The sequence below is a fragment of the Lampetra fluviatilis genome, unplaced genomic scaffold (genome assembly GCF_964198595.1).
Source record: "Lampetra fluviatilis unplaced genomic scaffold, kcLamFluv1.1 SCAFFOLD_906, whole genome shotgun sequence".
Classification (NCBI taxonomy): Eukaryota; Metazoa; Chordata; class Hyperoartia; order Petromyzontiformes; family Petromyzontidae; genus Lampetra; species Lampetra fluviatilis.
This window is the reverse complement of record NW_027621154.1, coordinates 16,813-37,500: the sequence shown is the minus strand read 5'-3', so window position 1 is coordinate 37,500 and position 20,688 is coordinate 16,813. Positions and strand designations below refer to the sequence as shown.

Below are 20,688 nucleotides of genomic sequence, written 5' to 3'. Positions count from 1 at the left end.
TTAGTGTGCTAGTTAGTGTGCTAGTTAGTGTGCTAGTTAGTGTGCTAGTTAGTGTGCTAGTTAGTGTGCTAGTTAGTGTGCTAGTTAGTGTGCTAGTTAGTGTGCTAGTTAGTGTGCTAGTTAGTGTGCTAGTTAGTGTGCTAGTTAGTGTGCTAGTTAGTGTGCTAGTTAGTGTGCTAGTTAGTGTGCTAGTTAGTGTGCTAGTTAGTGTGCTAGTTAGTGTGCTAGTTAGTGTGCTAGTTAGTGTGCTAGTTAGTGTGCTAGTTAGTGTGCTAGTTAGTGTGCTAGTTAGTGTGCTAGTTAGTGTGCTAGTTAGTGTGCTAGTTAGTGTGCTAGTTAGTGTGCTAGTTAGTGTGCTAGTTAGTGTGCTAGTTAGTGTGCTAGTTAGTGTGCTAGTTAGTGTGCTAGTTAGTGTGCTAGTTAGTGTGCTAGTTAGTGTGCTAGTTAGTGTGCTAGTTAGTGTGCTAGTTAGTGTGCTAGTTAGTGTGCTAGTTAGTGTGCTAGTTAGTGTGCTAGTTAGTGTGCTAGTTAGTGTGCTAGTTAGTGTGCTAGTTAGTGTGCTAGTTAGTGTGCTAGTTAGTGTGCTAGTTAGTGTGCTAGTTAGTGTGCTAGTTAGTGTGCTAGTTAGTGTGCTAGTTAGTGTGCTAGTTAGTGTGCTAGTTAGTGTGCTAGTTAGGTGCTAGTTAGTGTGCTAGTTAGTGTGCTAGTTAGTGTGCTAGTGTGCTAGTGTGCTAGTGTGCTAGTGTGCTAGTGTGCTAGTGTGCTAGTGTGCTAGTGTGCTAGTGTGCTAGTGTGCTAGTGTGCTAGTGTGCTAGTGTGCTAGTGTGCTAGTGTGCTAGTGTGCTAGTGTGCTAGTGTGCTAGTGTGCTAGTGTGCTAGTGTGCTAGTGTGCTAGTGTGCTAGTGTGCTAGTGTGCTAGTGTGCTAGTGTGCTAGTGTGCTAGTGTGCTAGTGTGCTAGTGTGCTAGTGTGCTAGTGTGCTAGTGTGCTAGTGTGCTAGTGTGCTAGTGTGCTAGTGTGCTAGTTAGTGTGCTAGTTAGTGTGCTAGTTAGTGTGCTAGTTAGTGTGCTAGTTAGTGTGCTAGTTAGTGTGCTAGTTAGTGTGCTAGTTAGTGTGCTAGTTAGTGTGCTAGTTAGTGTGCTAGTTAGTGTGCTAGTTAGTGTGCTAGTTAGTGTGCTAGTTAGTGTGCTAGTTAGTGTGCTAGTTAGTGTGCTAGTTAGTGTGCTAGTTAGTGTGCTAGTTAGTGTGCTAGTTAGTGTGCTAGTTAGTGTGCTAGTTAGTGTGCTAGTTAGTGTGCTAGTTAGTGTGCTAGTTAGTGTGCTAGTTAGTGTGCTAGTTAGTGTGCTAGTTAGTGTGCTAGTTAGTGTGCTAGTTAGTGTGCTAGTTAGTGTGCTAGTTAGTGTGCTAGTTAGTGTGCTAGTTAGTGTGCTAGTTAGTGTGCTAGTTAGTGTGCTAGTTAGTGTGCTAGTTAGTGTGCTAGTTAGTGTGCTAGTTAGTGTGCTAGTTAGTGTGCTAGTTAGTGTGCTAGTTAGTGTGCTAGTTAGTGTGCTAGTTAGTGTGCTAGTTAGTGTGCTAGTTAGTGTGCTAGTTAGTGTGCTAGTTAGTGTGCTAGTTAGTGTGCTAGTTAGTGTGCTAGTTAGTGTGCTAGTTAGTGTGCTAGTTAGTGTGCTAGTTAGTGTGCTAGTTAGTGTGCTAGTTAGTGTGCTAGTTAGTGTGCTAGTTAGTGTGCTAGTTAGTGTGCTAGTTAGTGTGCTAGTTAGTGTGCTAGTTAGTGTGCTAGTTAGTGTGCTAGTTAGTGTGCTAGTTAGTGTGCTAGTTAGTGTGCTAGTTAGTGTGCTAGTTAGTGTGCTAGTTAGTGTGCTAGTTAGTGTGCTAGTTAGTGTGCTAGTTAGTGTGCTAGTTAGTGTGCTAGTTAGTGTGCTAGTTAGTGTGCTAGTTAGTGTGCTAGTTAGTGTGCTAGTTAGTGTGCTAGTTAGTGTGCTAGTTAGTGTGCTAGTTAGTGTGCTAGTTAGTGTGCTAGTTAGTGTGCTAGTTAGTGTGCTAGTTAGTGTGCTAGTTAGTGTGCTAGTTAGTGTGCTAGTTAGTGTGCTAGTTAGTGTGCTAGTTAGTGTGCTAGTTAGTGTGCTAGTTAGTGTGCTAGTTAGTGTGCTAGTTAGTGTGCTAGTTAGTGTGCTAGTTAGTGTGCTAGTTAGTGTGCTAGTTAGTGTGCTAGTTAGTGTGCTAGTTAGTGTGCTAGTTAGTGTGCTAGTTAGTGTGCTAGTTAGTGTGCTAGTTAGTGTGCTAGTTAGTGTGCTAGTTAGTGTGCTAGTTAGTGTGCTAGTTAGTGTGCTAGTTAGTGTGCTAGTTAGTGTGCTAGTTAGTGTGCTAGTTAGTGTGCTAGTTAGTGTGCTAGTTAGTGTGCTAGTTAGTGTGCTAGTTAGTGTGCTAGTTAGTGTGCTAGTTAGTGTGCTAGTTAGTGTGCTAGTTAGTGTGCTAGTTAGTGTGCTAGTTAGTGTGCTAGTTAGTGTGCTAGTTAGTGTGCTAGTTAGTGTGCTAGTTAGTGTGCTAGTTAGTGTGCTAGTTAGTGTGCTAGTTAGTGTGCTAGTTAGTGTGCTAGTTAGTGTGCTAGTTAGTGTGCTAGTTAGTGTGCTAGTTAGTGTGCTAGTTAGTGTGCTAGTTAGTGTGCTAGTTAGTGTGCTAGTTAGTGTGCTAGTTAGTGTGCTAGTTAGTGTGCTAGTTAGTGTGCTAGTTAGTGTGCTAGTTAGTGTGCTAGTTAGTGTGCGTGTTAGTGTGCGTGTTAGTGTGCGTGTTAGTGTGCGTGTTAGTGTGCGTGTTAGTGTGCGTGTTAGTGTGCGTGTTAGTGTGCGTGTTAGTGTGCGTGTTAGTGTGCGTGTTAGTGTGCGTGTTAGTGTGCGTGTTAGTGTGCGTGTTAGTGTGCGTGTTAGTGTGCGTGTTAGTGTGCGTGTTAGTGTGCGTGTTAGTGTGCGTGTTAGTGTGCGTGTTAGTGTGCGTGTTAGTGTGCGTGTTAGTGTGCGTGTTAGTGTGCGTGTTAGTGTGCGTGTTAGTGTGCTAGTTAGTGTGCCAGTGTGCTAGTTAGTGTGCCAGTGTGCTAGTTAGTGTGCCAGTGTGCTAGTTAGTGTGCCAGTGTGCTAGTTAGTGTGCCAGTGTGCTAGTTAGTGTGCCAGTGTGCTAGTTAGTGTGCCAGTGTGCTAGTTAGTGTGCCAGTGTGCTAGTTAGTGTGCCAGTGTGCTAGTTAGTGTGCCAGTGTGCTAGTTAGTGTGCCAGTGTGCTAGTTAGTGTGCCAGTGTGCTAGTTAGTGTGCCAGTGTGCTAGTTAGTGTGCCAGTGTGCTAGTTAGTGTACCAGTGTGCTAGTTAGTGTACCAGTGTGCTAGTTAGTGTACCAGTGTGCTAGTTAGTGTACCAGTGTGCTAGTTAGTGTACCAGTGTGCTAGTTAGTGTACCAGTGTGCTAGTTAGTGTACCAGTGTGCTAGTTAGTGTACCAGTGTGCTAGTTAGTGTACCAGTGTGCTAGTTAGTGTACCAGTGTGCTAGTTAGTGTACCAGTGTGCTAGTTAGTGTACCAGTGTGCTAGTTAGTGTACCAGTGTGCTAGTTAGTGTACCAGTGTGCTAGTTAGTGTACCAGTGTGCTAGTTAGTGTGCTAGTTAGTGTGCTAGTTAGTGTGCTAGTTAGTGTGCTAGTTAGTGTGCTAGTTAGTGTGCTAGTTAGTGTGCTAGTTAGTGTGCTAGTTAGTGTGCTAGTTAGTGTGCTAGTTAGTGTGCTAGTTAGTGTGCTAGTTAGTGTGCTAGTTAGTGTGCTAGTTAGTGTGCTAGTTAGTGTGCTAGTTAGTGTGCTAGTTAGTGTGCTAGTTAGTGTGCTAGTTAGTGTGCTAGTTAGTGTGCTAGTTAGTGTGCTAGTTAGTGTGCTAGTTAGTGTGCTAGTTAGTGTGCTAGTTAGTGTGCTAGTTAGTGTACTAGTTAGTGTACTAGTTAGTGTACTAGTTAGTGTACTAGTTAGTGTACTAGTTAGTGTACTAGTTAGTGTACTAGTTAGTGTACTAGTTAGTGTACTAGTTAGTGTACTAGTTAGTGTACTAGTTAGTGTACTAGTTAGTGTACTAGTTAGTGTACTAGTTAGTGTACTAGTGTGCTAGTTAGTGTACTAGTGTGCTAGTTAGTGTGCTAGTTAGTGTGCTAGTTAGTGTGCTAGTTAGTGTGCTAGTTAGTGTGCTAGTTAGTGTGCTAGTTAGTGTACTAGTCTACTAGTTAGTGTACTAGTCTACTAGTTAGTGTACTAGTCTACTAGTTAGTGTACTAGTGTACTAGTTAGTGTACTAGTGTACTAGTTAGTGTACTAGTTAGTGTACTATTTAGTGTACTAGTTAGTGTACTATTTAGTGTACCAGTGTGCTAGTTAGTGTGCTAGTTAGTGTACTAGTTAGTGTACTAGTTAGTGTACTAGTGTGCTAGTTAGTGTACTAGTGTACTAGTTAGTGTACTAGTTAGTGTGCTAGTTAGTGTGCTAGTTAGTGTACTAGTTGGTGTGCTAGTTAGTGTACTAGTGTACTAGTTAGTGTGCTAGTTAGTGTGCTAGTTAGTGTGCTAGTTAGTGTGCTAGTTAGTGTGCTAGTTAGTGTACTAGTTAGTGTGCTAGTTAGTGTGCTAGTTAGTGTACTAGTTAGTGTGCTAGTTAGTGTGCTAGTTAGTGTACTAGTTGGTGTGCTAGTTAGTGTACTAGTGTACTAGTTAGTGTACTAGTTAGTGTACTAGTTAGTGTACTAGTTAGTGTGCTAGTTAGTGTACTAGTTAGTGTACTAGTTAGTGTACTAGTGTACTAGTTAGTGTGCTAGTTAGTGTGCTAGTTAGTGTACTAGTTAGTGTACTAGTTAGTGTACTAGTGTACTAGTTAGTGTGCTAGTTAGTGTGCTAGTTAGTGTACTAGTTAGTGTACTAGTTAGTGTACTAGTGTACTAGTTAGTGTGCTAGTTAGTGTACTAGTGTACTAGTTAGTGTACTAGTGTGCTAGTTAGTGTACTAGTTAGTGTACTAGTTAGTGTACTAGTTAGTGTACTAGTTAGTGTACTAGTGTACTAGTTAGTGTGCTAGTTAGTGTACTAGTTAGTGTACTAGTTAGTGTACTAGTTAGTGTACTAGTGTACTAGTTAGTGTACTAGTTAGTGTACTAGTGTACTAGTGTACTAGTTAGTGTACTAGTTAGTGTACTAGTTAGTGTACTAGTGTACTAGTTAGTGTACTAGTTAGTGTACTAGTTAGTGTGCTAGTTAGTGTACTAGTGTACTAGTTAGTGTACTAGTTAGTGTACTAGTTAGTGTACTAGTTAGTGTACTAGTGTACTAGTTAGTGTACTAGTTAGTGTACTAGTGTACTAGTTAGTGTACTAGTTAGTGTACTAGTTAGTGTACTAGTTAGTGTGCTAGTTAGTGTGCTAGTTAGTGTGCTAGTTAGTGTACTAGTTAGTGTGCTAGTTAGTGTACTAGTTAGTGTGCTAGTTAGTGTACTAGTTAGTGTACTAGTTAGTGTGCTAGTTAGTGTGCTAGTTAGTGTGCTAGTTAGTGTGCTAGTTAGTGTGCTAGTTAGTGTGCTAGTTAGTGTGCTAGTTAGTGTACTAGTTAGTGTGCTAGTTAGTGTGCTAGTTAGTGTGCTAGTTAGTGTGCTAATTAGTGTGCTAGTTAGTGTGCTAGTTAGTGTGCTAGTTAGTGTGCTAGTTAGTGTACTAGTTAGTGTGCTAGTTAGTGTACTAGTGTACTAGTTAGTGTGCTAGTTAGTATACTAGTTAGTGTACTAGTTAGTGTACTCGTTAGTGTACTAGTTAGTGTGCTAGTTAGTGTACTAGTTAGTGTGCTAGTTAGTGTGCTAGTTAGTGTGCTAGTTAGTGTACTAGTTAGTGTGCTAGTTAGTGTGCTAGTTAGTGTGCTAGTTAGTGTGCTAGTTAGTGTACTAGTGTACTAGTTAGTGTACTAGTGTACTAGTTAGTGTACTAGTTAGTGTACTAGTGTACTAGTTAGTGTACTAGTTAGTGTGCTAGTTAGTGTACTATTTAGTGTACCAGTGTACTAGTTAGTGTGCTAGTTAGTGTACTAGTTAGTGTACTAGTTAGTGTACTAGTGTGCTAGTTAGTGTACTAGTGTACTAGTTAGTGTGCTAGTTAGTGTGCTAATTAGTGTGCTAGTTAGTGTGCTAGTTAGTGTACTAGTTAGTGTACTAGTTAGTGTGCTAGTTAGTGTACTAGTTAGTGTGCTAGTTAGTGTGCTAGTTAGTGTGCTAGTTAGTGTACTAGTTGGTGTGCTAGTTAGTGTACTAGTGTACTAGTTAGTGTACTAGTTAGTGTACTAGTTAGTGTACTAGTTAGTGTACTAGTGTACTAGTTAGTGTGCTAGTTAGTGTACTAGTTAGTGTACTAGTTAGTGTACTAGTGTACTAGTTAGTGTGCTAGTTAGTGTGCTAGTTAGTGTACCAGTTAGTGTACTAGTTAGTGTACTAGTGTACTAGTTAGTGTGCTAGTTAGTGTACTAGTGTACTAGTTAGTGTACTAGTGTGCTAGTTAGTGTACTAGTTAGTGTACTAGTTAGTGTACTAGTTAGTGTACTAGTGTACTAGTTAGTGTGCTAGTTAGTGTACTAGTTAGTGTACTAGTTAGTGTACTAGTTAGTGTACTAGTTAGTGTACTAGTGTACTAGTTAGTGTACTAGTTAGTGTACTAGTGTACTAGTGTACTAGTTAGTGTACTAGTTAGTGTACTAGTTAGTGTACTAGTGTACTAGTTAGTGTACTAGTTAGTGTACTAGTTAGTGTACTAGTGTACTAGTTAGTGTACTAGTTAGTGTACTAGTGTACTAGTTAGTGTACTAGTTAGTGTACTAGTTAGTGTACTAGTGTACTAGTTAGTGTACTAGTTGGTGTACTAGTTAGTGTACTAGTGTACTAGTTAGTGTGCTAGTTAGTGTGCTAGTTAGTGTACTAGTTAGTGTACTAGTTAGTGTACTAGTTAGTGTACTAGTGTACTAGTTAGTGTACTAGTTAGTGTACTAGTGTACTAGTGTACTAGTTAGTGTACTAGTTAGTGTACTAGTTAGTGTACTAGTGTACTAGTTAGTGTACTAGTTAGTGTGCTAGTTAGTGTGCTAGTTAGTGTACTAGTGTACTAGTTAGTGTACTAGTTAGTGTACTAGTGTACTAGTTAGTGTACTAGTTAGTGTACTAGTGTACTAGTTAGTGTGCTAGTTAGTGTGCTAGTTAGTGTACTAGTTAGTGTGCTAGTTAGTGTACTAGTTAGTGTACTAGTGTACTAGTTAGTGTACTAGTTAGTGTACTAGTTAGTGTGCTAGTTAGTGTACTAGTGTACTAGTTAGTGTACTAGTTAGTGTGCTAGTTAGTGTACTAGTTAGTGTGCTAGTTAGTGTACTAGTTAGTGTGCTAGTTAGTGTACTAGTTAGTGTGCTAGTTAGTGTACTAGTTAGTGTACTAGTGTACTAGTTAGTGTACTAGTTAGTGTACTAGTTAGTGTGCTAGTTAGTGTGCTAGTTAGTGTGCTAGTTAGTGTGCTAGTTAGTGTGCTAGTTAGTGTACTAGTTAGTGTTCTAGTTAGTGTGCTAGTTAGTGTACTAGTTAGTGTACTAGTGTACTAGTTAGTGTACTAGTTAGTGTACTAGTTAGTGTACTAGTTAGTGTACTAGTTAGTGTACTAGTTAGTGTACTAGTGTACTAGTTAGTGTACTAGTTAGTGTACTAGTGTACTAGTTAGTGTACTAGTTAGTGTACTAGTTAGTGTACTAGTGTACTAGTTAGTGTACTAGTTAGTGTACTAGTTAGTGTACTAGTTAGTGTACTAGTGTACTAGTTAGTGTACTAGTTAGTGTACTAGTTAGTGTACTAGTGTACTAGTTAGTGTACTAGTTAGTGTACTAGTTAGTGTACTAGTTAGTGTGCTAGTGTACTAGTTAGTGTACTAGTTAGTGTACTAGTTAGTGTGCTAGTGTGCTAGTTAGTGTACTAGTTAGTGTACTATCTAACTCTCTGCGCTCATCGTGATTCACAGATCAACTGGAGGACGTGGTAGATGACCGTGCCGGGGGTGGCGGTGGTGGCGGTGAGGGTGGTGGCGGTGGTGGTGATGGTGGTGCCGGTGGTGGTGAGGGTGGTGCTGGTGGTGGTGAGGGTGGCGGTGAGGGTGGTGAGGCTGGTGGTGATGCCGGTAAACGTCACCGATCCATCGCTACACCAGCTGTGCGGAGGATCGCCATGGAAAACAATGTAACTAGCCACTAACTAGCCCCTAACTAGCTCTTAGCTACCTCTTAGCTAGCCCTTAACCACCCCTATAGGAATCTTCCCGTGTCTCTCTCTCCCCGTGTCTCTCTCTCACCGTGTCTCTCTCTCCCCGTGTCTCTCTCTCACCGTGTCTCTCTCTCCCCGTGTCTCTTTCTCACCGTGTCTCTCTCTCCCCGTGTCTCTCTCTCCCCGTGTCTCTCACCGCGTCTCTCTCTCACCGTGTCTCTCTCTCCCCGTGTCTCTCTCTCACCGTGTCTCTCTCTCCCCGTGTCTCTCTCTCACCGTGTCTCTCTCTCCCCGTGTCTCTTTCTCTCCCCGTGTCTCTCCCCGTGTCTCTCTCTCACCGTGTCTCTCTCTCACCGTGTCTCTCTCTCCCCGTGTCTCTTTCTCTCCCCGTGTCTCTCTCTCCCGTGTCTCTCTCCCCGTGTCTCTCTCTCCCGTGTCTCTCTCCCCGTGTCTCTCCCCGTCTCTCACCCCGCGTCTCTCTCCCCGTGTCTCTCCCCGTGTCTCTCTCCCCGTGTCTCTCTCCCCACGTCTCTCTCCCCGTGTCTCTCTCCCCGTGTCTCTCTCCCCGTGTCTCTCTCCCCCCGTGTCTCTCTCCCCGTGTCTCTCTCTCCCGTGTCTCTCTCCCCGTGTCTCTCCCCGTCTCTCACCCCGCGTCTCTCCCCACGTCTCTCTCCCCGTGTCTCTCTCCCCCGTGTCTCTCTCCCCGTGTCTCTCTCTCCCGTGTCTCTCTCTCCCGTGTCTCTCTCCCCGTGTCTCTCCCCGTCTCTCACCCCGCGTCTCTCCCCACGTCTCTCTCCCCGTGTCTCTCACCGTGTCTCTCTCCCCACGTCTCTTTCCCCGTGTCTCTCTCCCCGTGTCTCTCTCCCCCGTGTCTCTCTCCCCGTGTCTCTCTCTCCCGTGTCTCTCTCCCCGTATCTCTCCCCGTGTCTCTCACCGTGTCTCTCCCCCCGTGTCTCTCTCCCCGTGTCTCTCACCGTGTCTCTCCCCCCGTGTCTCTCCCCCCGTGTCTCTCTCCCCGTGTCTCTCTCCCCGTGTCTCTCCCCCCGTGTCTCTCTCCCCGTATCTCTCCCCGTGTCTCTCACCGTGTCTCTCCCCCCGTGTCTCTCCCCCCGTGTCTCTCTCCCCGTGTCTCTCACCCCGTGTCTCTCACCCCGTATCTCTCCCCGTGTCTCTCCCCGTGTCTCTCCGTGTCTCTCTCCCCGTGTCTCTCTCCCCGTGTCTCTCTCCCCGTGTCTCTCTCTCCCCGTGTCTCTCTCCCCGTGTCTCTTTCCCCGTGTCTCTCTCTCCCCGTGTCTCTCTCTCCCCGTGTCTCTCTCTCCCCGTGTCTCTCTCCCCGTGTCTCTCTCCCCGTGTCTCTCTCCCCGTCTCTCTCTCTCCCCGTGTCTCTCTCTCCCCGTGTCTCTCTCTCCCCGTGTCTCTCTCTCCCCGTGTCTCTCTCCCCGTGTCTCTCTCTCCCCGTGTCTCTCTCTCCCCGTGTCTCTCTCTCCCCGTGTCTCTCTCCCCGTGTCTCTCCCTGTGTCTCTCTCTCCCCGTGTCTCTCTCTCCCCGTGTCTCTCCCTGTGTCTCTCTCTCCCCGTGACTCTCTCCCCGTGTCTCTCTCTCCCGTGTCTCTCTCCCCGTGTCTCTCTCCCCGTGTCTCTCTCTCCGTGTCTCTCTCTCTCCGTGTCTCTCTCTCCCCGTGTCTCTCTCCCCGTGTCTCTCTCCCCGTGTCTCTCTCCCCGTGTCTCTCTCCCCGTGTCTCTCCCTGTGTCTCTCTCTCCCCGTGTCTCTCTCCCCGTGTCTCTCTCTCCCCGTGTCTCTCTCCCCGTCTCTCTCTCTCCCCGTGTCTCTCCGTGTCTCTCACCGTGTCTCTCCCCGTGTCTCTCTCCCCGTGTTTCTCTCCCCGTGTCTCTCTCCCCGTGTCTCTCTCTCCCCGTGTCTCTCTCTCCCCGTGTCTCTCTCCCCGTCTCTCTCACCGTGTCTCTCTCCCCGTGTCTCTCTCCCCGTCTCTCTTACCGTGTCTCTCTCCCCGTGTCTCTCTCCCCGTGTCTCTCCCTGTGTCTCTCTCTCCCCGTGTCTCTCTCTCCCCGTGTCTCTCTCTCCCCGTGTCTCTCTCTCCCCGTGTCTCTCTCCCCGTGTCTCTCTCTCACCGTGTCTCTCTCCCCGTGTCTCTCTCCCCGTGTCTCTCTCCCCGTGTCTCTCACCGTGTCTCTCTCTCCGTGTCTCTCTGCCCGTGTCTCTCTGCCCGTGTCTCTCTCCCCGTGTCTCTCTCACCGCGTCTCTCCCCGTGTCTCTCTTCCCGTGTCTCTCTCCCCGTGTCTCTCTCCCCATGTCTCTCTCTCCCCGTGTCTCTCTCCCCGTGTCTCTCTTCCCGTGTCTCTCTCCCCGTGTCTCTCTCCCCGTGTCTCTCTTCCCGTGTCTCTCTCTCACCGTGTCTCTCTCTCCCTGTGTCTCTCTCCCCGTGTCTTTCACCGTGTCTCTCTCACCGTGTCTCTCCCCCCGTGTCTCTCTCCCCGTGTCTTTCTCCCCGTGTCTCTCTCCCCGTGTCTCTCTCCCCGTGTCTCTCACCGTGTCTCTCTCACCGTGTCTCTCCCCCCGTGTCTCTCTCTCACCGTGTCTCTCTCTCCCCGTGTCTCTCTCTCCCCGTGTCTCTCTCCCCGTGTCTCTCACCATGTCTCTCTCACCGTGTCTCTCTCCCCGTGTCTCTCTCCGTGTCTCTCTCTCCGTCTCTCCACGTGTCTCTCTCTCACCGTGTCTCTCCCCGTGTCTCTCTCCCCGTGTCTCTCTCCCCGTGTTTCTCCCCGTGTCTCTCTCTCCCCGTGTGTCTCTCTCCCCGTGTCTCTCTCCGTGTCTCTCTCTCCGTCTCTCCCCTTGTCTCTCTCTCACCGTGTCTCTCTCTCCCCGTGTCTCTCTCTCACCGTGTCTCTCTCCCCGTGTCTCTCTCCCCGTGTCTCTCTCCCCGTGTCTCTCCCCGTGTCTCTCTCCGTGTCTCTTTCTCCGTGTCTCTTTCTCCGTCTCTCCCCGTGTCTCTCTCTCCCCGTGTCTCTCTCACCGTGTCTCTCTCTCCCCGTGTCTCTCTCTCCCCGTGTCTCTCTCACCGTGTCTCTCCCCACTTCTCCTGCAGGTGAATCTGAGCGAGGTTGGTGGATCAGGCCGGGATGGGCGCGTCCTGAAGGAAGACATCCTCCACTATCTATCTCGGCAGACTGGAGCCATCATACCACCATCATCACCATCACCACCACTATCACCACCACCATCACCATCATCTACACCATCATCACCACAATCATCACCACCACCACCACCCCCTGTGGTGCAGAGGTTCACAGAGGACCGCTCTGTTGTTATCAAGGGTGAGTTGTGTCTGTGTCTCTCTGTGTGTCTCTGTGTCTGTTTGTGTCTCTCTGTGTCTCTCTGTCTCTGTCTGTCTCTCCCTCTGTCTCTGTCTCTCTGTCTCTGTGTGTCTGTGAGTAGGCCTCTAGCCTGTGAGTAGGCCTCTAGCCTGTGAGTAGGCCTCTAGCCTGTGAGTAGGCCTCTAGCCTGTGAGTAGGCCTCTAGCCTGTGAGTAGGCCTCTAGCCTGTGAGTAGGCCTCTAGCCTGTGAGTAGGCCTCAGGCCTGTGAGTAGGTCTCTAGCCTGTGAGTAGGCCTCTAGCCTGTGAGTAGGCCTCTAGCCTGTGAGTAGGCCTCTAGCCTGTGAGTAGGCCTCTAGCCTGTGAGTAGGTCTCTAGCCTGTGAGTAGGCCTCTAGCCTGTGAGTAGGCCTCTAGCCTGTGAGTAGGCCTCAGGCCTGTGAGTAGGTCTCTAGCCTGTGAGTAGGCCTCTAGCCTGTGAGCAGGCCTCTAGCCTGTGAGTAGGCCTCTAGCCTGTGAGTAGGCCTCTAGCCTGTGAGCAGGCCTCTAGCCTGTGAGTAGGCCTCTAGCCTGTGAGTAGGCCTCAAGCCTGTGAGTAGGCCTCTAGCCTGTGAGCAGGCCTCTAGCCTGTGAGTAGGCCTCAAGCCTGTGAGTAGGCCTCTAGCCTGTGAGTAGGCCTCTAGCCTGTGAGTAGGCCTCAAGCCTGTGAGTAGGCCTCTAGCCTGTGAACAGGCCTCTAGCCTGTGAGTAGGCCTCTAGCCTGTGAGCAGGCCTCTAGCCTGTGAGCAGGCCTCTAGCCTGTGAGTAGGCCTCAGGCCTGTGAGCAGGTCTCAAGCCTGTGAGTAGGCCTCTAGCCTGTGAGTAGGCCTCTAGCCTGTGAGTAGGCCTCTAGCCTGTGAACAGGCCTCTAGCCTGTGAGTAGGCCTCTAGCCTGTGAGTAGGCCTCTAGCCTGTGAGTAGGTCTCTAGCCTGTGAGTAGGCCTCTAGCCTGTGAGTAGGCCTCTAGCCTGTGAGTAGGCCTCTAGCCTGTGAGTAGGCCTCTAGCCTGTGAGTAGGCCTCTAGCCTGTGAGTAGGCCTCAGGCCTGTGAGTAGGCCTCTAGCCTGTGAGTAGGCCTCAGGCCTGTGAGTAGGTCTCTAGCCTGTGAGTAGGCCTCTAGCCTGTGAGTAGGCCTCTAGCCTGTGAGTAGGCCTCTAGCCTGTGAGTAGGCCTCTAGCCTGTGAGTAGGCCTCTAGCCTGTGAGTAGGCCTCTAGCCTGTGAGTAGGTCTCTAGCCTGTGAGTAGGCCTCTAGCCTGTGAGTAGGCCTCAGGCCTGTGAGTAGGTCTCTAGCCTGTGAGTAGGCCTCTAGCCTGTGAGCAGGCCTCTAGCCTGTGAGTAGGCCTCTAGCCTGTGAGTAGGCCTCTAGCCTGTGAGTAGGCCTCAGGCCTGTGAGTAGGTCTCTAGCCTGTGAGTAGGCCTCTAGCCTGTGAGCAGGCCTCTAGCCTGTGAGTAGGCCTCTAGCCTGTGAGTAGGCCTCTAGCCTGTGAGCAGGCCTCTAGCCTGTGAGTAGGCCTCTAGCCTGTGAGTAGGCCTCAAGCCTGTGAGTAGGCCTCTAGCCTGTGAGCAGGCCTCTAGCCTGTGAGTAGGCCTCTAGCCTGTGAGCAGGCCTCTAGCCTGTGAGCAGGCCTCTAGCCTGTGAGTAGGCCTCAGGCCTGTGAGCAGGTCTCAAGCCTGTGAGTAGGCCTCTAGCCTGTGAGTAGGCCTCTAGCCTGTGAGTAGGCCTCTAGCCTGTGAGTAGGCCTCTAGCCTGTGAACAGGCCTCTAGCCTGTGAGTAGGCCTCTAGCCTGTGAGTAGGCCTCTAGCCTGTGAGTAGGTCTCTAGCCTGTGAGTAGGCCTCTAGCCTGTGAGTAGGCCTCTAGCCTGTGAGTAGGCCTCTAGCCTGTGAGTAGGCCTCTAGCCTGTGAGTAGGCCTCTAGCCTGTGAGTAGGCCTCAGGCCTGTGAGTAGGCCTCTAGCCTGTGAGTAGGCCTCTAGCCTGTGAGTAGGTCTCTAGCCTGTGAGTAGGCCTCTAGCCTGTGAGTAGGCCTCTAGCCTGTGAGTAGGCCTCTAGCCTGTGAGTAGGCCTCTAGCCTGTGAGTAGGCCTCAGGCCTGTGAGTAGGCCTCTAGCCTGTGAGCAGGCCTCTAGCCTGTGAGTAGGCCTCTAGCCTGTGAGTAGGCCTCTAGCCTGTGAGTAGGCCTCTAGCCTGTGAACAGGCCTCTAGCCTGTGAGTAGGCCTCTAGCCTGTGAGCAGGCCTCTAGCCTGTGAGCAGGCCTCTAGCCTGTGAGTAGGCCTCAGGCCTGTGAGCAGGCCTCTAGCCTGTGAGTAGGCCTCTAGCCTGTGAGCAGGCCTCTAGCCTGTGAGTAGGCCTCTAGCCTGTGAGTAGGCCTCTAGCCTGTGAGTAGGCCTCTAGCCTGTGAACAGGCCTCTAGCCTGTGAGTAGGCCTCTAGCCTGTGAGCAGGCCTCTAGCCTGTGAGCAGGCCTCTAGCCTGTGAGTAGGCCTCAGGCCTGTGAGTAGGTCTCTAGCCTGTGAGTAGGCCTCTAGCCTGTGAGTAGGTCTCTAGCCTGTGAGTAGGCCTCAAGCCTGTGAGCAGGCCTCTAGCCTGTGAGTAGGCCTCAGGCCTGTGAGTAGGCCTCTAGCCTGTGAGTAGGCCTCAGGCCTGTGAGTAGGCCTCTAGCCTGTGAGTAGGTCTCTAGCCTGTGAGTAGGCCTCTAGCCTGTGAGTAGGCCTCTAGCCTGTGAGCAGGCCTCTAGCCTGTGAGTAGGCCTCTAGCCTGTGAGTAGGCCTCTAGCCTGTGAGTAGGCCTCTAGCCTGTGAGTAGGCCTCTAGCCTGTGAGTAGGCCTCTAGCCTGTGAGTAGGTCTCTAGCCTGTGAGTAGGCCTCTAGCCTGTGAGTAGGCCTCTAGCCTGTGAGTAGGCCTCTAGCCTGTGAGTAGGCCTCTAGCCTGTGAGTAGGCCTCTAGCCTGTGAGTAGGCCTCTAGCCTGTGAGCAGGCCTCTAGCCTGTGAGCAGGCCTCTAGCCTGTGAGTAGGCCTCTAGCCTGTGAGTAGGCCTCTAGCCTGTGAGTAGGCCTCTAGCCTGTGAGTAGGCCTCTAGCCTGTGAGTAGGCCTCTAGCCTGTGAGCAGGCCTCTAGCCTGTGAGCAGGCCTCTAGCCTGTGAGTAGGCCTCTAGCCTGTGAGTAGGCCTCTAGCCTGTGAGTAGGCCTCTAGCCTGTGAGTAGGCCTCAGGCCTGTGAGTAGGCCTCTAGCCTGTGAGTAGGCCTCTAGCCTGTGAGTAGGCCTCTAGCCTGTGAGCAGGCCTCTAGCCTGTGAGCAGGCCTCTAGCCTGTGAGCAGGCCTCTAGCCTGTGAGTAGGCCTCTAGCCTGTGAGTAGGCCTCTAGCCTGTGAGTAGGCCTCTAGCCTGTGAGTAGGCCTCTAGCCTGTGAGTAGGCCTCAGGCCTGTGAGTAGGCCTCTAGCCTGTGAGTAGGCCTCTAGCCTGTGAGTAGGCCTCTAGCCTGTGAGTAGGCCTCAGGCCTGTGAGTAGGCCTCTAGCCTGTGAGTAGGCCTCTAGCCTGTGAGTAGGCCTCTAGCCTGTGAGCAGGCCTCTAGCCTGTGAGTAGGCCTCTAGCCTGTGAGTAGGCCTCTAGCCTGTGAGTAGGCCTCTCTCTCTCTCACTCCTTTTTTAAAATTTTATTTTTTCATATTTTTTACGATCAGCGGACGCAAGAAGATGCTCTGTGTAGTCGGCACTTTGCTTCGTTTATCATTTCGTGTTTTTTTAATGCTTTGATTTACACTATGAGACATCTCCTTTAGCAGTGGCAAAATATAGTGATAGGTTTTTACCCTTTCAACTGGTACAAAAACTGACACCTTGAAACAAGGCATCATGTTTGCAATAACCACAACACAAGCAGTCAAAGTGCTAACAAAAAACACAACTCTGATGATGATAATGATATGCACTGTCCTTGAAGTTGATTGGTCCACACCCGAGACAGCTTTCCTTAGAGCCTAGTCTCCATTGGTGTTTGCATTTTGACGGCTTGTGTTGTGGTTATTGCAAACGTGATGCCTTGTACAAAGGTGTCAGTTGTTGTACCAGTTGAAAGGGTAAAAACCTATCACTATGCTTTGATTTATGAAAGATTTAACAAAAGATTTGTAGATAATTGTTTTTTTACCCTTCTATCTGGCAACAAAACTGACACCTTTTTTACAAGGAGTCATGTTTGCATAGACCACAATACCTGCAGTCATAATGCAAACAAAAAACACAACTCTGATAATGTATGTGCACTGTCCTTGAAGTTGATTGGTCCACACCCGAGACAGCTTTCCTTAGAGCCTAGTCTCACATGGTGTTGGACCAGATGACGCCAAAAGGCGCACAACTCAGAGGCAATGTGTGTGTGCGTCTGTGTGCGTGTGTGTCTGTGTGTGTGTCTGTGTGTGTGTCTGTGTGTGTCTGTGTGTGTCTCTGTGTCTGTGTGTGTCTGTGTGTGTGTCTGTGTGTGTGTGTCTCTGTGTGTGTGTCTATGTCTCTGTGTGTGTGTGTCTGTGTCTATCCAGGCGTCCAGAAGGTGATGTCCCGCACGATGTCTGCGTCTCTGCTGGTGCCGCACTTTGGCTACAGCGACGAGGTCGACCTGAGCCGCCTCGTGTCTCTGAGGCGCAGACTCCAGACGCATGCGGAGACACGGGGAGTGAAACTCTCCTACATGCCCTTCTTTCTCAAGGTGAGAGACACGGAGAGAGAGAGACACGGGGAGAGAGACACGGGGGGAGAGACACGGGGAGAGAGACACGGGGAGAGAGAGAGAGATACGGGGAGAGAGACACGGGGAGAGAGACACGGGGAGTGAAACTCTCCTACATGCCCTTCTTTCTCAAGGTGAGAGACACGGAGAGAGAGAGACACGGGGAGAGAGACACGGGGAGAGAGACACGGGGAGAGAGAGACACGGGGATACAGAGACACGGGGAGACAGAGACACGGGGAGAGAGACACGTGGAGAGAGACACGGGGAGAGAGAGACACGGGGAGAGAGACACGGGGAGAGAGACACGGGGAGAGAGAGAGACACGGGGAGAGAGAGACACGGGGAGAGAGAGACACGGGGAGAGAGACACGGGGAGAGAGACACTTGGAGAGAGACACGGGGAGAGAGAGACACGGGGAGAGAGACACGGGGAGAGAGACACGGGGAGAGAGACACGGGGAGAGAGACACGGGGAGAGAGAGACACGGGGAGAGAGACACGGGGAGAGAGACACGGGGAGAGAGACACGGGGAGAGAGACACGGGGAGAGAGAGAGAGATACGGGGAGAGAGACACGGGGAGAGAGACACGGGGAGAGAGAGACACGGGGAGAGAGACACGGGGAGAGAGACACGGGGAGAGAGACACGGGGAGAGAGACACGGGGAGAGAGAGAGATACGGGGAGAGAGACACGGGGAGAGAGACACGGGGAGAGAGACACGGGGAGAGACACGGGGAGAGACACGGGGAGAGAGACACGGGGAGAGACACGGAGAGAGAGACACGGGGAGAGAGAGACACGGGGAGAGAGACACGGGGAGAGAGAGACACGGGGAGAGAGACACGGGGAGAGAGAGACACGGGGAGACAGAGACACGGGGAGAGAGAGACACGGGGAGAGAGAGACACGGGGAGAGAGAGACACGGGGAGAGAGACACGGGGAGAGAGAGACACGGGGAGAGAGACACGGGGAGAGAGAGACACGGGGAGAGAGAGACACGGGGAGAGAGACACGGGGAGAGAGAGACACGGGGAGACAGAGACACGGGGAGAGAGAGACACGGGGAGAGAGAGACACGGGGAGAGAGAGACACGGGGAGAGAGACACGGGGAGAGAGAGACACGGGGAGAGAGACACGGGGAGAGAGAGACACGGGGAGAGAGAGACACGGGGAGAGAGACACGGGGAGAGAGAGACACGGGGAGAAAGAGACACGGGGAGAGAGAGACACGGGGAGACAGAGACACGGGGAGAGAGACACGGGGAGAGAGAGAGAGATACGGGGAGAGAGACACGGGGAGAGAGAGACACGGGGAGAGAGAGACACGGGGAGAGAGACACGGGGAGAGAGACACGGGGAGAGAGAGAGAGATACGGGGAGAGAGACACGGGGAGAGAGACACGGGGAGAGAGAGACACGGGGAGAGAGACACGGGGAGAGAGAGACACGGGGAGAGAGAGATACGGGGAGAGAGACACGGGGAGAGAGACACGGGGAGAGAGAGAGAGATACGGGGAGAGAGACACGGGGAGAGAGACACGGGGAGAGAGAGACACGGGGAGAAAGACACGGGGAGAGAGAGAGAGATACGGGGAGAGAGAGACACGGGGAGAGAGACACGGGGAGAGAGACACGGGGAGAGAGACACGGGGAGAGAGACACGGGGAGAGAGAGACACGGGGAGAGAGACACGGGGAGAGAGAGAGAGACACGGGGAGAGAGACACGGGGAGAGAGACACGGAGAGAGATACGGGGAGAGAGAGACACGGGGAGAGAGACACGAGGAGAGAGACACGGGGAGAGAGACACGGGGAGAGAGACACGGGGAGAGAGACACGGGGAGACACGGGGGGTGAGAGACATGGGGAGAGAGAGAGAGACACGGGGAGAGAGACACGGGGAGAGACACGGGGAGAGAGACACGGGGAGAGAGACACGGGGTGAGAGACACGGGGAGAGAGAGAGACACGGGGAGAGAGACACGGGGAGAGAGACACAGGGAGAGAGACACGGGGAGAGACACGGGGAGAGAGACACGGGGAGAGGGGAAGAGAGACACGGGGAGAGAGACACGGGGAGAGAGACACGTGGAGAGAGACACGTGGAGAGAGACACGGGGAGAGAGACACGGGGAGAGAGACACGGGGAGAGAGACACGTGGAGAGAGACACGGGGAGAGAGAGACACGGGGAGAGAGACACGGGGAGAGAGACACGGGGAGAGACACGGGGAGAGAGACACGGGGAGAGAGACACGTGGAGAGAGAAACGGGGAGAGAGAGACACGGGGAGAGAGACACGGGGAGAGAGACACGGGGAGAGACACGGGGAGAGAGACACGTGGAGAGAGACACGGGGAGAGAGAGACACGGGGAGAGAGACACGGGGAGAGAGACACGGGGAGAGAGACACGGGGAGAGAGAGACACGGGGAGAGAGACACGGGGAGAGAGAGACACGGGGAGAGAGACACGGGGAGAGACACGGGGAGAGAGACACGTGGAGAGAGACACGGGGAGAGAGAGACACGGGGAGAGAGACACGGGGAGAGAGACACGGGGAGAGAGACACGGGGAGAGAGACACTGGGAGAGAGAGAGAGACACGGGGAGAGAGAGACACGGGGAGAGAGACACGGGGAGAGAGACACGGGGAGAGAGACACGGGGAGAGAGACACGGGGAGAAAGACACTGGGAGAGAGAGAGAGACACGGGGAGAGAGAGACACGGGGAGAGAGATACGGGGAGAGAGACACGGGGAGAGAGACACGGGGAGAGAGACACGGGGAGAGAGAGACACGGGGAGAGAGACACGGTGAGAGAGACACGGGGAGAGAGACACGGGGAGAGAGAGACACGGGGAGAGAGAGACACGGGGAGAGAGACACGGGGAGAGAGACACGGGGAGAGAGAGACACGGGGAGAGAGACACGGGGAGAGAGATATGGGGAGAGAGACACGGGGAGAGAGACACGGGGAGAGAGACACGGGGAGAGAGACACGGGGAGAGAGACGTGGGGAGAGAGAGACACGGGGAGAGAGACACGGGGAGAGAGACACGGGGAGAGAGACACGGGGAGAGAGACACGGGGAGAGAGACACGGGGAGAGAGACACGGGGAGAGAGAGACACGGGGAGAGAGACACGGGGAGAGAGACACGGGGAGAGAGACACGGGGAGAGAGACACGGGGAGAGAGAGACACGGGGAGAGAGACACGGGGAGAGAGACACGGGGAGAGAGACGGTGAGAGAGACACGGTGAGAGAGAGACACGGGGAGAGAGACACGGGGAGAGTTACCACTTGATGTGTGTAGACATTTGTTGATGATGTTGTTGATGTTGTTGTTGATGTTGTTGATGTTGTTGATGATGTTGATGATGTTGATGTTGATGTTGTTGATGTTGTTGTTGATGTTGATGTTGTTGTTGATGTTGTTGTTGATGATGATGATGTTGTTGATGATGATGTTGATGTTGTTGTTGATGTTGTTGATGATGATGTTGTTGATGTTGTTGTTGATGTTGTTGTTGATGTTGTTGATGTTGTTGTTGATGATGATGATGTTGATGTTGTTGTTGATGTTGTTGTTGATGTTGTTGACTCTCCAGGCTTTGTCTCTGGCGCTCTACGAGTTTCCAATCTTGAACGCTCACCTAGATGATCGCTGTGAATCACTCACCTATAAGGTGAGTGACTCACTCACCCACTCACTCACTCACTCAGCCACTCACCCACTCACTCACTCACTCACTCACCCACTCACTCACTCACTCAGCCACTCACTCACTCACCCACTCACTCACTCACTCACCCACTCACTCACCCACTCACTCACCCACTCACTCACTCACTCAGCCACTCACTCACCCACTCACTCACTCACTCAGCCACTCACTCACCCACTCACTCACTCACTCAGCCACTCACCCACTCACTCACTCACTCACTCACTCACTCACCCACTCACTCACTCACTCAGCCACTCACTCACTCACCCACTCACTCACTCACTCACCCACTCACTCACCCACTCACTCACCCACTCACTCACTCACTCAGCCACTCACTCACCCACTCACTCACTCACTCAGCCACTCACTCACCCACTCACTCACTCACTCAGCCACTCACTCACCCACTCACTCACTCACTCACCCACTCACTCACCCACTCACTCACTCACTCAGCCACTCACTCACCCACTCACTCACTCACTCACCCACTCACTCACTCACTCAGCCACTCACTCACTCACCCACTCACTCACTCACCCACTCACTCACCCACTCACTCACTCACTTACTCAGCCACTCACT

At 51.2% G+C, this 20,688-nt stretch overlaps 1 protein-coding gene across 1 annotated transcript in view; it reads left to right on the top strand.

The window, feature by feature from the left end:
- The window catches only part of LOC144954862 (lipoamide acyltransferase component of branched-chain alpha-keto acid dehydrogenase complex, mitochondrial-like), a gene marked incomplete at its 3' end in the record, with an annotated part of 22,251 nt that extends 2,193 nt beyond the window's left edge, over window positions 1–20,058 (top strand). Inside the window, exons 2-5 of the mRNA XM_078885259.1 lie at window positions 8,034–8,248; window positions 11,376–11,607; window positions 16,177–16,343; window positions 19,981–20,058. Coding sequence (XP_078741385.1) covers window positions 8,237–8,248; window positions 11,376–11,607; window positions 16,177–16,343; window positions 19,981–20,058 — 489 coding nt within the window. The remainder of the gene's footprint in view (window positions 1–8,033; window positions 8,249–11,375; window positions 11,608–16,176; window positions 16,344–19,980) is intronic.
- Window positions 20,059–20,688: the final 630 nt, after the last annotated feature.